At 35.5% G+C, this 16276-nt stretch overlaps 1 protein-coding gene across 1 annotated transcript; it reads left to right on the forward strand.

Annotated features, from left to right (window-relative positions):
• Nucleotides 1–4183: 4183 nt before the first annotated feature.
• Nucleotides 4184–15324, forward strand: LOC100262681 (glucose-6-phosphate isomerase 1, chloroplastic). Its single transcript, XM_002285660.5, has 14 exons — nt 4184–5180; nt 5957–6079; nt 6932–7030; nt 7130–7213; nt 8638–8781; nt 8865–8930; nt 10411–10479; nt 10581–10688; nt 10872–10924; nt 11316–11454; nt 13666–13822; nt 14028–14106; nt 14733–14799; nt 14902–15324. Exons 1-14 carry the CDS (start codon nt 4632–4634, stop codon nt 15034–15036), a joined length of 1872 nt encoding a protein of 623 aa, XP_002285696.1. The 5' UTR covers nt 4184–4631; the 3' UTR covers nt 15037–15324.
• Nucleotides 15325–16276: the final 952 nt, after the last annotated feature.

Below are 16276 nucleotides of genomic sequence, written 5' to 3' on the forward strand. Positions count from 1 at the left end.
TGAGTAAAGCAAACATAAAAAATTATTATTTTAACATTTTTTTCCTGGAAAGCATGATGCTAACCATTTAATATAGGAATTTTAAAAAATACAAAATAAAAAGCGTTCAATGGCGGGATGGACTCAGCACTAGACCCCACCACCCAGCGGTCAAACACACAGAGTTGAGATAAGAATGCAAGCTCCATGTCCACACCACGCTTGCGAGACTTTTTGTGGAGTTGCCAAAATTTCTACATAGACAGAGTTCACAGCTGGTTTTGAATTTACCTTAACACCTAGAAAAGAGACTCTTATCAATTAGCAGCAAGTACTTGCCAACTTTTCAATGCCTGTAAAGGTGGAGAATATGAGGGAAGCCATGGGCCGGTGAAACATGTTACATCAACCGGAAGGGAAGAAGACGATCCTGATGCTTAGCTGCCACCTTGAAATTTATAACCGTAGTGTAGCAACCTTGTTTGAAAAAGTCTAGTTAGTACAATGGTGGATTAATGCAATATTAAAATAAAAAAATACAAAAGATGGAAGAACAAGAAGAAGCAAGAATCTGGCAGCCATTGCCGAAGAGCCTTGGTACTACCCTTCACATAGGAGAAAGTTTGTAGAACACAACAATATTCACAAGGGATTGTGAGACTAAAAAAAGAACATGCACGAGGTCAATGCCGGTCATGGTGAGCGATGGAATTAATTTCCTAAGTGAAACATCTTCCTAATTCATTTTAAGGTCATTGCTAAGCTATGACTCCACGTTTTCCAAGCTTTGAATATTTGAAAAACTGGTTCTGGTTATGGTTATGGCCAACCCTATATGTGTGGTTTATCTTCCTCCATTTAATAGGGTTTATGAGATGGCTTATCCCCATATGCATTAGGGATTGTGGATGAGCATTCATACCAATAGAACTAATTTCATCTAATTTTATGAGCATCTTCGAGAGTTCATCATTGGAATGCTACTAATTTAGTCTAATGTGCATATCAATTTTCAAGGACTTAGTCCCCATTTGTGGTTGAAAAAAATCTTTTCTTAGGTGGTGTTTGTTTTTTTACTTAATTCTAAATAGAACCTTAATACTTGATAGTATTAAATATTAGGTTGTTTGTTTTTGTAGTATTTTGTTTCTATTAAGTATTAAAAAGTAAAAAAAACCATTGTGTTATTTTTTCTATTTAGAAAAAGCTACATATTTTGACTTTTTCTATTTAGTAAAAAGTTTATAATAGGTCATGAAAAAGTAAAAAAATAAACAACCTAAATTCTAAAACTAAATGGTTTTCAGCAAAAAGCCAAAAAAACAAACACCACCTTAGTCTATCAATATTTTTGCAAACTTACAATCTAATTTCTCTATTCAAGGTGTGAAAGGGATTTCGTCAATCAATTCTTACATTGTACAACTATTGAAATGGTCTTGCTCTTACCTTTTTTTTTTTTTCTATAATGTATGGTCATGTTATATGTGTAGATATTATTTAAGAGTATCAATTTATAAATAAATAAATTGATTGGGTATCCAAGAGTGTCATGTATAGAAGACTAAAATTATTAATTAAATAAAAATAATAATTGAACTAATTGTCATATGAGTTCAAGAAAAAAATAGGCTTAAAGTGGAAAAACCCGAAATGACTCATCTCATTATTGTGAGTCCAAGCAAAAATCCTTTAAGAAATGTAAGGATAAAAAAAGAAGCAAGGTAATTATGCATCTTACAATGGGATGGGCAAAAAGACAAAAATAAAATGCAATATCATTTTTGCCACAAAAAATGCCACAAAATAAAATATTGTTATGGTTTTAAGGTTTTGTTGGAAAATAGAGGTAAAACTCAATGCTTATTGTCTTTTGAATCTTATTTAGTTGATATACCATCAAAATTGGGGATTGACACTAATACAAGTGTATTTACATAACAAATTCATTGTAAGGATACCTTACAAACAATAAATTAAGTAAAGAAGAGTAAACCATTACTTTGGGAAATAAAACAGAAAAGAAAATTGAGACTATTGGTACTCTTCCCTTGATTTTGGATACTGGTTTCATCATTGATTTAGTAAACACAATTTATGTTCTTATTTTTATTAGAAACCTAATTTCATTTTCAAGACTTGATTATTATGGTTATGAATTAAAGCTTGCAAATAATAGAGTTTTCTTGTTATATAACTCTTGTTTGATTGGCTTTGACACTTTATGTGGCAATCTTTATTCATTGAATTTATATTGCAAATATTTATTATCTCTTTTATTTTATCATGTGCATTACTTCTCTAAAAAACAAAATCAAGTTAATGAAAATTCATCCATATTGAAGCATAAGCGATTGGGTCATATTTCAAAAGAAAGGTTTGAACGTCTTGTTAAAAATGAAATTTTAACTTCACTTGATTTTTTTAATTTTAATAGTCATGTTGAATGCATAAAGAGAAAATACATAGAGGCTTTTTTAAAAAAAAAGTGCCTTAAGGGCTATTGAATTGTTATAATGTATTCACGTTGACATCTGAAAACCTTATCAAATTTTAACTACCAGTGAACATAAGTATTTTATTAGTTTTATTAATGACTTTTCAAGGTATTCTTATGCGTATCTTATTCATGAAAAATCCAAAACATTAGATGTTTTCAAGATTTATAAAGCTAAGGTTGAAAATCAACTCAATTAGTGAATTAAAAGTGTAAAATGTAATAGAGGTGGTGAAAATTATGGTAGGTTCACTAAATCAAGTCAACATCCTAATGCTTTTACTTTATTTTTAAAAGAGCATGGTATCATTACAAATTACACAATACTTGAAACACTAGAGCAAAATGGTGTAACAGAGCAACATAATCGTACTTTAATCGACATAGTGATAAGTATAATAAGTAATTCAACCTTGCTTGAATTTTTGTCAGGTAAAGTATTAAAAACTGTTATTCAGATTCTCAATCGTGTTCATGATAAGACTATTCACAAAACTCCTTATAAGTTATAGATGGACAAGAAACCGACTTTAAAATATTTGCATGTATAGGGATGTCCAACTGAAACTAAAATTTTTAACTAAAAAAATAAAGAAATTGGATTATAAAACCATAGGTTATTATTTCAAAAGATTATGAAATTTATCTTAATGAGTTTGATTATGATGTTGACTTATAAAATAATCTTACTTCGAACTATTAATAGTAAATTTTTTTTTTCTTTATTAGTAAGAAAGATTAAGAAAATAAATATGATTTTTTGTTGTTAAACATTTATATTTAGTGTTGTTGAGCTGATATAAGTAATTAATAAAAAATATTAGCATAATTTGATTTTTATTTTTTTATAGTATTTGATAAAATATCATAATTGGATTGACCTCGGTGAGTTTATTATCTCAACATTTTCTTTATTATGGATCTATCCAAAATGTATAACAATAAGCACGTGAGTAAAATATAAGGTTCTCAAAATGCTAATATCCCTTGGATGGGTCATGGGTGTGACAAAATGCCAAATCGATGTGGCAAAGTGACACCTAATTTTGGGTGAGTTTGATTCAAGGCAATCACGTCCTAGCTTAGCCACTAGATGCCAGGAGCTTTCCCAATCGGCCTAATTCCCCCAGAGTCAGAGAGAGACCCATGCCACAAGCAACAATTGCGTCATTGAAGATTTGTTATTTGCTAGGTTCACCCCAAAAGACTTCCCGTTTTTGGAAAGCAGATGGGACTTGGGGAGCCAAATGGCCATCTAACAGTCAATTAAATGATAAGCACAGATGGTTGGTGCCGTCCAGCCTCAGACTTTCAGATGGACTGACATGGCTAGCGTGCAGCTAACATAAATAATTTCAATTGGGTCATATTATTATAGACTAAGGTACTAGTCGGAATGGCCGCTACGCATTCACATGGCCACTGATATAAATTATATTACCCTGGGACAACTAACATAATTAATTTTTTACTAATTTTAAAATTTTGAATTATTTTCAAATTTGACTAAATATAAAAGAAATTTCATATATTTTTAAAAAAAAATAATAGAATATAATATAATTTTTATCTTAAACAAATATAAAAAGTTTGAAAAATAATATTTATTTTTGTATTCATTTTACAAATTAAATATACACATCTTATAACACACGTCATTACATACATATTATATTGAGATATCAAGCATTTTCAAATGTCCGGCGATGAGTTAATAATAATAAATCGTCCGTTACAATGAAGGGCAAAGAGAGAAAAACCAGTCCAACTCAGAAGGATCTCCCACGGATGATTCCTCGGTCGGCTTGATCTGACAAGGTGAGGGGCGCCGCCAGTAACGCAATGCGCTGGCGCTGGATCAATAAACAATTGGGGAACATGGAGGGCATATCCGTAAAAAAGGATGAGATCAGGGGCATTAGCGTCAACCAGCAGCAAACCCTCGACCAATGAACGTGTGAACCTTGTACACCGCGGCTCGCACAAGCACCCGACCCAGGAGAAAATCGGCGAACAGCAACAGCTAATACAACAAAGAACCCTTCCCCCCTGCCTCTGCCTTCTACTCCCTAACAACAACTTTGAGGAAGAATAATCCATGGAGTGAGCTACCGGTAAATACCTATCTCGTTTTCTCCGCCGCATTTCTCCATCGATGGCTTCCGTCTCCGGCATCTGCTCTTCCTCATATCCGTTCAAATCCAAGCACTTCACCGCCAGATCATCGCCCTCCTCTACAATCATGCCTTCTTTTAGAATAGACTCTCTCACATTCCCCACTCGTCCTAAACTGGACGATCGGACTCTGGTTCTCACTCCGTCCGTGGCTCGGGAGGTATCGGCGGACTTGTCCAAAAGCGACCCGTCTCCCAAGAAGAAGGGACTAGAGAAGGACCCGGGAGCTCTGTGGCGCAGATACGTCGACTGGTTGTACCAGCACAAGGAGTTAGGGCTTTTTCTCGATGTGAGTCGGATCGGATTTTCGGAGGAGTTCGTGGAGGAGATGGAGCCCAGGTTCCAGGCGGCTTTTCGCGCGATGCAGGAGCTGGAGAAGGGAGCCATTGCGAATCCCGACGAAGGACGGATGGTTGGTCATTACTGGCTGAGGAGCTCTAAGCTCGCACCCAACCCGTTTCTGAAGTTGCAGATTGAGAATACTCTTGAGGCTGTTTGCAAGTTCGCCGAGGACGTCGTCAGCGGTAAGGTCAGTTTCTATTACATATTCTCTTCTAATTTTCTATGTTAGAATTATAGCGCTTATGTAGGAATTTTCCCTTTTAGGGATTCTGGTTAATGTCAACAATTCCACCAGAAGTGTTTGGTTGGTGAGAAAATGTTGTGCGGGGTGGGGAAGAAGAAGAAACTGAGATTTGTGTACTAAATTCATGTCCCATGTTATTGCAGTTCAATGCAATGTTGCATGTTGTTTGATGTTAAGGATTCTACAATGTTTATCAACTAAGTATGATATTTGAGAACATGCCTGGGGCAATCTTCACGTGGAAGCAATTGCCAATAAAGTATGGAATGTTGAGCAAACTAACAGTGGGTGGTAGTAGAATGATTCCTTCTTTTTAGGCATAGCATTGGATGCTACCAACCCCCCTTGTTGAATGGAATCCTTATTGAAAGGGATCTATCAGCACTAAAATAAATCCAACTTCTTTCCATGCAATTCTGAAAATGATTTTGTTTGTGTGAATTAACTGTCAGTGCTGTGCTTTCATTTTAGGGCAGATGTGACCCGGTCCCTATTCTTGGGGCTTCAAATCCATCCTTGTGTGATCATGTAGTCTTATTCTCTCACATCCTGGAGAAAATGCATCAGAAAGTGGAGTGGGATTGGTCATTCCTATCCTCTTTGAGCTATTATGAACGCACTTTTTTATGAATTTTATCACTTTGTTTAAAATACTTCCCAATTGTTGGTGGAGCATCTGCTTTAGTGTTTAGCTTATGTTCTGATATGACATCAAACAGATTAAACCTCCATCTTCTCCAGAGGGTCGCTTTACACATGTCCTTTCTGTTGGAATTGGAGGTTCGGCTCTTGGACCTCAGTTTGTTGCAGAGGCATTGGCTCCTGATAATCCTCCTCTCAAGGTATCTGGCAACCTTTTAGTTGATGATAATTTGGCGTTTCTTCATTTTTTATTGTCAATGGAGTAATAGCTGTTCTCATTTTCAATTGAGTAATGACACATATTGCTGTGTGGAAGATTGCTTTTGTATTTTAGCTGTTACACATTTTCTACTTGGACTGTTTTCCAATTGTTTTGTAGATTAGGAAAAAACTAGATCAATGTTGGCAAAAAGGGTCAATTGTACTTTTCATGTTGTCCCTTTTTTTAATTTCTATTATTGAAAGGTATAAATTTTTTGTTTGATTATGTAAGTTTAATGCTCAAGAAGCTTATTTTTTTTATTTACTTATTTCTAACTTGTTGCCTAGTCAAGTTTTATTCACATCTACTGCAAGAGGTAGATTCCTCAAATTAAAATTGTACACCAAATTAAATAAGTAATATATTTTTTGATCAAATGGTTGCCAATGTGGCCTAATACTTTCACTGTTAGATTTAATATGGATATTTCTTTACCCTTTAAGTTTGGAGGTTTCAAATACTTAAATGAATTATTCATTCGCCTATTATTTTATGGATGACTCTGTTATTTTGGGGGGGAAACTGCTTGTTTGTCAATATAGATGTGCTTAAGCCTTTGTACAAAGTACAAACACTTCCTTTTGATGTTCTGATGACATGGGAGGTTTTAGATTTTCTGTTAGGTGAAAGGCTCTGCAGCAATCTCTGTGCACTGGTTCTATGAAAGTTAACTATTCCTTTTTCCTGAATGAAAAATCCTTTCTATCTGGTGCTATGAAAGCTAATTGATCGTATTTCTTCCTATTTGGATCTCCTTTGGATGTCAAAAATTTTATTGTTATTTTGGCAGATAAGATTCATTGATAATACAGATCCAGCTGGAATTGATCACCAGATTGCCCAGCTTGGCCCCGAGCTGGCCTCTACAATAGTAATTGTCATTTCAAAGGTTTGCATTGAAATTATCCCTTTTTTTCTGTAATTTTAGTTTTTTCTGACTGTCTTTTAGGGAATATTGCTCATTTGGTTCATTTTCAATCCTACTTAGAGTGGAGGCACTCCTGAAACTAGGAATGGTTTGTTGGAAGTACAGAAGGCCTTTCGTGAAGCTGGTCTGGATTTTGCAAAACAGGTTTTGACCTCAGGTTCTTGTTTCTGCATTTTTTTTTGTTGTCCACCTCCTTACGATCTCTAAATGCAAAATCTCTCTTTTGACTTGCGTGAGTGAATAGGCAAAGTATTTGAAGCTCAAGGAGGCAGCCTACTCTCTCAGCCATAAATCCCTAATCTGGAAAATGAATTAAATTGTGATTGATCTAATATAAGTCTAAGACATTTTGGGTAATAATTGACCAATCACCCTTCAGTGTGATTGATCAAAACTTGAGTCAATTGGTTTAAAATAGAAAAACTTGACACCCCTAAAGCTTCAAATCCTATTTTTACTGAAGTATAAAACTCTAAAACTTGGTTGTTCAATATTTGAACCCATCCACCACCTCAAAATACTTACCATTTCCTTTAGCTGTCTTCAATAACAACCATCTTTAGGATGACAAGAGTCCAAGGGAGGATTCGAAGCAGTTGAACTAGGAGAATAAAATAGAAATTTTGACCTAGAATTGCCAATATACAAAGTCACTCACAGTTTTAAATTTAAGTTGAAGTTGCAGAATGCAAGATATTCAAATTAAGATTCAGGAATGTAGATTGATGTTTATGTACCATTGTGGAGACTTTCAATCTCATATCCAAGATCAGTTATTACTTACTGGATATCTTGATTTCCTACTAATATTTGTCTCATTTTCTTGTGTAACCATCCAGTATAGTTGAGTTTTACCTTTTTGTGTTTTGAGGAAAATTTCTTTCTTGGCAATTTGAAGGGTATGACAAAAACTGTAACCCTAATTATACATTGATGTTATTGGTGATAGCTGGTGGGGCCTTGCCCTTTTTCTGTTTCTTGTCTGCTGCTCCAGTTTTTCATGTATTTTTACACATATTATGCTTACTTCATATGCAAATCTGGTGTCACTTTTAGTTTATAACTCACATGTAAAATTTGTTTACAGAAATGATTTACTGGTACTTGGTTTTGTCACTTTAGTGTATCTAGACAAGTATTGTTCGATTACACTGTCATAATATGGTTCTTGAGCTTATGTGAATCTTTTTCAAAAGTGAATGAGATCCTATTGGATTGGGTATACCCAATTTAGATGTTAAAAAGATATTAAAACAATAGAGGGTTTTATTACCCTTTATATATTGCAGCAGTCTTTGATGTTTGCTTTTGATGGGTGCTTGATTTTATACTGGACCATACTCTAGGATGATTATTGTGTGCATGTAACTCATTACATAGTTAAAAGCTTTGGCAATGGTGTGGTAACAACGAGAAGTTTCTAGGAACAAACCTATTTAATACGCAGCAAACACTGGAAAGCATTAGCTGATTGAACTGGAGTATAATCCTACTTGCATGCAGGGTTGTTTATTCTTTCCACTCTTTTATTTGCCAGGTGTGATATGTTGCTTACATCTGTCATGCAGGGTGTTGCCATTACACAAGAAAATTCATTATTAGACAACACTGCTAGAATTGAGGGTTGGTTAGCTAGATTTCCTATGTTTGACTGGGTGGGTGGAAGGACATCTGAAATGTCTGCAGTTGGCCTACTTCCTGCTGCACTTCAGGTTAAGAATCTCTAAATTCAGAATGCGTTTTCATTTTTAACATTTAAAGTTGCTTGCCTAATTGTGAGCAATTCTCACTTCAGGGGATTGATATCAGAGAAATGCTTGCTGGTGCTTCATTGATGGATGAGGCTAATAGAACCACTGTGGTAAATATCTATTATTTATTTTATTTATAGAACTTCATTGACTTTTGATAGTGCTATTGCTTGTTAAGCAAGGGATATTGGTGTCTCCTGAATCACGGAAAATGCAGTTTTTGTAAGTCACAAAGATGTATTATTTGTAGTTCTTATTCTGCAGTCCACCATGGCTACTGTGTTTATATGTTGTTGTGGTCCAAGTGGAAGTCTGATGGCTACAAACCCGAGGATGCTCAGATCTAAGGCTAAAGCTTTGCAAACCTAATTTTACTTCAGATTCATTCAATCTCTTATAAGAAGCCTCAGAATTGATGAGATCTGTGATAAAGCATAAAATTATAAGCCTTAGAGAGAAAGAATGGATAAAAAGAAAAGGAAATACTGAAATCTGAAATATTTTTCTGATTAAAGAAAAATCTGAAATTTTTTTTTTTTGAAAAACAGATCTTCCAAATCTTATCAGTGTATCCATGATAAGTTAGATGCTTGGTCTCCAAGTTACTGGATTGGAAAGTTATTTTGTCCTAAGAAACTCAATGTGAATTTATTTGAACTCTACTGAACACTAAATATTTAGGTGCATTCCATTGCAAATATTTTAAACTTACACCAATATAAAGCCTGTAATAATGATACGGATTTGTGTTTTCCAAATTCTTACGTATCCATGACTGAGTAAATATCAGATAAGCTAAAATAAAAAGATGTAGACTGGAAAAAACCAAATAAAGCCAATCAGCTATTTCCATTGTCCTTTGGATGCACAAAATTTTTGCCTATTGCACCCAAAAAGTGCATTTCAACCTTGATTTCATTCAAATTCACTTCTTGTGGCTTCTAATTGATTCAATGTTCACAAATTCCTTCTTGGAAAAAACTGATGCTGTACTTGTGGAAGGTTAATCTGTTGTCTCAATGTGTAATTACTCTATAAAACTGAGTTGAAATTATAAACTTAGTGTAACTATGAGACAAAAGATAGAATGCATATGTTGTCTTCACATTCAAAATGAAGAAAGTTGGGATCCATTCATCATGACTGAAAAGGATGAGCACATAGACCAGTGCTTGTTAAAGCTGGTCCAGATAGGAATCTTCTTGGCAAGGCCCTTATTCTTACCTTAGTTTTATGATATGTAATCCATCAATTCAACTCGTGTTTTTCCTAATTGAAACTCCACTTATTGTCGTCAATAAGGAATTCTATACATGCAAAGCATTTAGGTTGTTTTAGAATGGTGACATTCCAGAAACAACCCATGGCATGGCATTGTTCCCTTCTGTATAGAAAAATATGCTGTTTAATTTGTAGGGAAGTCATTTTTCTTTGGCTCCACTTTCCAGAATAACACTGATGATTTGTTTAGAATCACATGACTGCTGGTGAAATCATATGTTGCTGTATTACTTACAGTTTCTCCACCCAATATTTGACTGGCAGGAAAAAAAAAATGTTCCCCCTTTTGATTAATGTCCATTTGTTCAGGTTAGGAATAACCCTGCAGCATTGCTAGCTTTATGTTGGTATTGGGCTTCTGAGGGAGTAGGATCCAAGGTCTTAACCTCTTCACTCTATTGATCATTAATGCAGTGTCTTGTTGTCTCATAATCTGTTTCACTATAAATAACTTTGCTTTGTCTCTTGGTTTTCCACAGGATATGGTTATTCTTCCTTACAAGGACAGCTTATTATTATTCAGTAGGTATTTGCAGCAACTGGTCATGGAATCAATTGGAAAGGAGTTTGACCTGGATGGAAATCGGGTATTTGAAACCTATAAGCCATCTTCTGTTTGTATATTTTTTGTGTTTTAATTGAATAAAGAAGTGATAAAACTTTACATAAGAATTATGCTCCAATCCTAGTCATTTCATGTGGACCTGTTGTAATATGAGCTAGAAATCTGACATCTTGGTCTGTCATCCTTGTTTGTATATTTTTGACAGGTGAATCAAGGACTTACGGTCTACGGGAATAAAGGCAGCACAGATCAACATGCGTGAGTTTTCATTTTGGTGTTCTAATTTAAATGTATATCTCTAGATGTGAACTGTTAAGTTTTTTTTTTTTGTTTGATGAGCAAATGAATTAATATTAAAAATGCCAATCTAAAAGAGGCACACATAGTATACGCAGGAAGTATACATCTAAGAAGAGAAAGAAACAACCAACGCTACAATCCTAGAATTATACTTAGTGCCCAACCACTCAGTGAAATCTATCAAGGATGGGGAGCCAGCTTGAACATCATCCTCCTTAAGAGACCACATGTATAGATAAAAAATTAGCGAGTCCTTAAGAGATTGATTTGTGCGTTGCACCACTTCAAATGTTCTTCACTTACATTCCTTCCAACTGTTAGGTTTGGTTCATACAATGTTTTTCTACAGATACATTCAACAATTGAGAGAGGGTGTGCACAACTTCTTTGTGACATTCATTGAAGTTCTGCGTGATAGACCCCCTGGTCATGATTGGGAGCTTGAACCAGGTGTCACATGTGGTGACTACCTCTTCGGAATGCTTCAGGTTAGTTTTCTTGGTCTTTTTTGCCCTAGTTTTCTTCAAGCAAGTATAGAGAAAAAGATAAGGAAAGATCATTTTTATTTTAAAAAGCTCATGTTATTTTGAGATATTCTATAGGTGGTTTTCTGATTTTTATTGTTTCTTTTTGAATACTAATGTTATTTGATTTCAAGATCTGTTATGTTTCATATCATTTATAATAGTAATTTGTATTAAACTAAATGGAGACTCCATTTTTGGCTAGCAAATAATGGGTCAATGATCTGAAATTCCCAATTGCCTGGGATCTGCTGTAAGCCTTTCACCACTCAGCATTTCCAAGGGCCATTTCTTTTAACAAATTATGGGTCATCATGTCAACAACTCATGTTCCTTTCGCTTTCTTTTGTTCATCTAGTGCCTTCAACTTCAACCAAATCAGTCCATAGCTTTGCTGTTATTATTCTCTGTTCTTATTTGGTGACACCTTTTGGCATTTTGACATTTGTTCTGGTACCTATTTAACATATATGAAAGTTTCTAGCAGAGACAGTGATATTTGATGAGAACAAGATCCAATCATTGAACTTAGGAATGGCAACGGGGCGGGTTTGGGACAGGCCATTCCCATCCCATTCCCGCACCCGATTATATAGTTATTTCCGATCCCCGGCACAAACCCGTGTCGGGATAGGTTGATTGGTCCCCATCCCCGTTAACAAAAGAATTAATAACCCCATCCCCGCCCCGTCCCGAATGTCCATTGAGCCCTAACCTTAATTGGTGATGAGTAGATCTTATAACTAAATGCACTTTCCTTTCACTGCAAAATAACGAGATTATGATAATATATCAAATATGAAAAAATAATATCAAAGTTGAAATTAACACCACAACAATCAATAATTTTAAGTCTATAGTCAGCTTAAATGATTCAAAATTAATGCAAAACTCAAAAAAAAAAAAAAAAAAAACATCTGAACAATTTACAAGACGAAAATGGGTGAATATCAGCGATGGATGTGAATCCCTCTTCAAGCCAATCTTTGAACCAAGACTTCATCAAATCCACTACTTCAAAGGTCGTCGCGTTCCTTTTGAGTTGTGCTCTTGGACAAAGACTTCAAGGTGATGTTCTAGATAATTGTGTTGCACATATTTAGGGCAAGGAGATCGAAGTCTATGACTAGTTTGATGTCGCGCTAGAGGAGTTTTGGGCTCTGAGGCTAAATCAAGAACAAAATGGAATTGATTTAAGAGCATTTTAGTTGTTGTGAGGAAGGAAGAAAAAGTGGTATTGATCTTGGAGATAGAGTTTCAGGCAATGCATTAGAGGAAGAAGAAGAAACGACTGTCGGAATTAGGGCAAATGGGAAGAATGAAAGACAGTGTATCAAAGGAAGAAGAAGAAGAAGGAGCGGCCGTCAGAATTAGGGTAAATGGGAAAGAATGAAGTATATATATACGGGGGGTTTTTTGACATTTTACTAGTAGTTAAAAGGATAATTTTGTAAATTTATATCCGGGGCAGGGCGGGGCGGGTTGGAACAAAATCCATACCCGTCCCAAATTCGATTCGGGTTTTTAAAATATTCCCAAACCCGACCTATACCTGTTTTTTATATTTCACACCTGTCCCAATAGGGGTGGGGCGGGGCGGGTTACCCGGTTAGCCCACAAAATTGCCATCCCTAATTGAACTGCAATGTTGGCCCTAAAATGTAACAAATTTCAGAATGGATATTTGGCTTCCTTAATTCTAATTTGGCACTCAACTATATACAGTTTTAGCATCTTTTTATAGTAATATAAAACACTTCAATAGTTCACCTTAAGCTGACAATTCATTTCTTTTTGCCATGTGAAAATCACTAGTTCTGTGCTTGAAATTATCGATCAATATAACCAACTAAAACATGCAGGGGCAATCCTGCAAGGCAAACAAAAGATGTGGATTAATAGAACTTTATTAATTAGTTTGTTACGGACTATATTCTGGAGCTGATATTTTATTAGTCTTTTCACCTTAAACTAAATCCACTCTTTTATGATGGAATTTACCAAGTTTCTTAATAACTCAGCAAATAACTAGATCATTTATTCAAATACTACCTGGTACCTTTTAATTAGAGATGGAAATTAGGAAATTAAAGATTATTATTTGATATTTGGAAATAGGGGTATTATGTTTTGCTCCCAATTATTCTGCTCCACACTGAATTGGTGTTTGTACAGGGAACAAGGTCAGCTCTATATGCCAAGGACCGGGAATCAGTTACAGTCACTGTGCAGGAAGTGACGGCTAGATCTGTGGGGGCTATGATAGCATTGTATGAGCGAGCAGTTGGAATATATGCCTCACTAGTCAACATCAATGCTTACCATCAACCCGGTAACTGTTTATTTCCTTTTGCCTACCAATAGAAAGTAATAGAAAATTGGATCTGAAAATCAGAATTAAAGTGTTGCTTTTGCAGTCAAACCATACCTGTGGTACTAATCTTTATTGTCTGAATGCATCTTGGCTCAAATCATGATTTGACTTTCCCTTCCTTGCTTTCATTCTTTGTGTGTGTGCTTATTAATTGATATCTTAGGTGTGGAAGCTGGGAAAAAGGCAGCAGGAGAAGTATTAGCTCTTCAGAAGCGGGTTCTGGCAGTTCTGAATGAGGCCAGGTATGATGTTTGTCGTTTCAAGTTCTCGGCAATCTAAGATCTTTCGTGCTTTTCTTCTAAATGAGAAGGCAACGGATTTCCCATGTTTATGAAATTAAAGACCAGTTATTTTAAACCTCTGCTGTGATTGAATGGGCCCATTCTTGTATAGGATCCCAGAAATGATGTGGATTTTTTTTCCTTGGTTGGGTGGGCTTGGGTTAATTCTTTGGGTTGTATCTCTTCCAATTTTCTCTTAAGAGACGAGTTCACCCCTTTTTCAAAAGAAAATATAGTTGGACACTGATAAAATTTCTCTTCTATTATCTCCTTCCACACTGATATTCAATTAAAATATTATAGAGGACGAGATTCTGAAGGTCCATGGGAAGATTTTAAACGGTCATTTGCATTATGACCTCGGTTCCTATGAGCCCCATCTTGTCGGGGCTGAGGCCTAACCAGGATACTAACCAAAGCTTGGGGAAAAGAACCGCCTATTTTAGGTGTATAAAATTCTGTCTGCATCATGATATAACTTCTAAATCAGATGACCCTGGGTGGGAAATGCAATCCCCTTTCTGTGCATTTCATCTTTTTGTCTCATTCAGAGAAGGTTTAACAGCATAATGTTATTTTGTTTTCAGCTGTAAGGAGCCCGTTGAACCATTGACACTTGATGAAGTAGCTGAACGCTGCCATGCGCCTGAAGATGTACGTACATATCCCCTTCAGAAAATCATTTTCGCAAAGGAATTGCAATTTACTTTGTCATTTACATGATATGTATAACATGTGTGTTTCTGACCATTGCAGATCGAAATGATTTACAAGATTATTGCTCATATGGCCGCCAATGATAGAGCTCTTATTGCTGAAGGCAGTTGCGGTTCACCCCGGAGCATCAAAGTTTTCCTTGGGGAGTGTTATGTCGATGACCTGTATGCTTAAGTTACACCAGCGAAAATCATTGTGTAACATTGACGGGACAATAACTTAGAGAAACGGACATTATTTTGTGGGTGTGATGGAGTTCACAAAGAAGCTCCAATCAACTGGTTTTTGACCTCGAAACAATGCATCTATATTAGAAACTGGGGTTTCTTATTCAAATTCTAGGAATAAAATTGTCGAGGGTCCTTCTGGTAGATGTAAGATACATTACCATGACTTGGAATAATGGGTCCATTCGTTTCCCTCTTACCAATATTCAATAGTGTATCTATTGTTGTCTTCTAATTTTTCCCCATAATGCGAACTACTCTTATCTCCATGACATTGACCTAAAGATGCCAATGTTATGTGGTTAATCAACATTAAGTTGTTCCTATATTGTGTTTTGCGTTCACATGCCTGTAAAATGTTTTTCCTGTGTCCTGGCTGTTGGCAACCCAACAATGTGCACTCAGCATGGGGGCCGCCCTAGTGGACCAGAGGCTTGAAGTGAAAGAATCAAAGAATCTTGTCCTCGATTTCCTCACCCGTTGGACATTTTTTTCAAATAGTCGGCCAGTCTGTCAGTCAAACCAGTATTACCGACTCTAATATCTTTGTCAGTCTAGATAATGGACTGTTTTCACACCATGAACTCTGTGAAATGTCAAAGAGTTCAAGCTTCAAACTGAGTTTAAACCTTCTATTTCTACATTTCTCTCCATTTCCTATCCCTTTATTTTTTCTAATACATATTATTCGTCTTACTAAATAATTCTCAATAATTTATTACTTTGATATAAAATAATTTATCATTTAAAATTTATGTTTTATTTTTTAACTTTTTTTGTTTTTTTTTCTGTTTTTTACTTCATCTCATATTTTTCTTCAATGTAACCAAACATACCCTTAAAACTTAAAAGATTTTAAGAAACAATGATGATAATTTGAAATTGCCAAAATTCAGGCGGTGAGGTTGTAACAATAATTTTGATAATTTGATATGATGATAGAGAAGTTGGCCTTGGCCCTAGCATGTGCAGACTGCAGGGCCGCAGTGGGGTAGGCCCATAATTTAATACAAAGAAAGGAAAAAAGAGAAAAAAAAAGAAAGCATCTCCACTCAATCCATGTTCAAATATATTTCAAATTAAAGTTCCCCCCTCCGTGACAAAGCTACAGCTAATGCAATTAGAATCCCCACGTCTACATACGCCCCCGGTTGACGCGTTTGGATACGCTGACTGCGACTCACCAA

This window comes from Vitis vinifera, chromosome 18 (assembly GCF_030704535.1).
Source record: "Vitis vinifera cultivar Pinot Noir 40024 chromosome 18, ASM3070453v1".
NCBI classification, from domain to species: Eukaryota; Viridiplantae; Streptophyta; class Magnoliopsida; order Vitales; family Vitaceae; genus Vitis; species Vitis vinifera.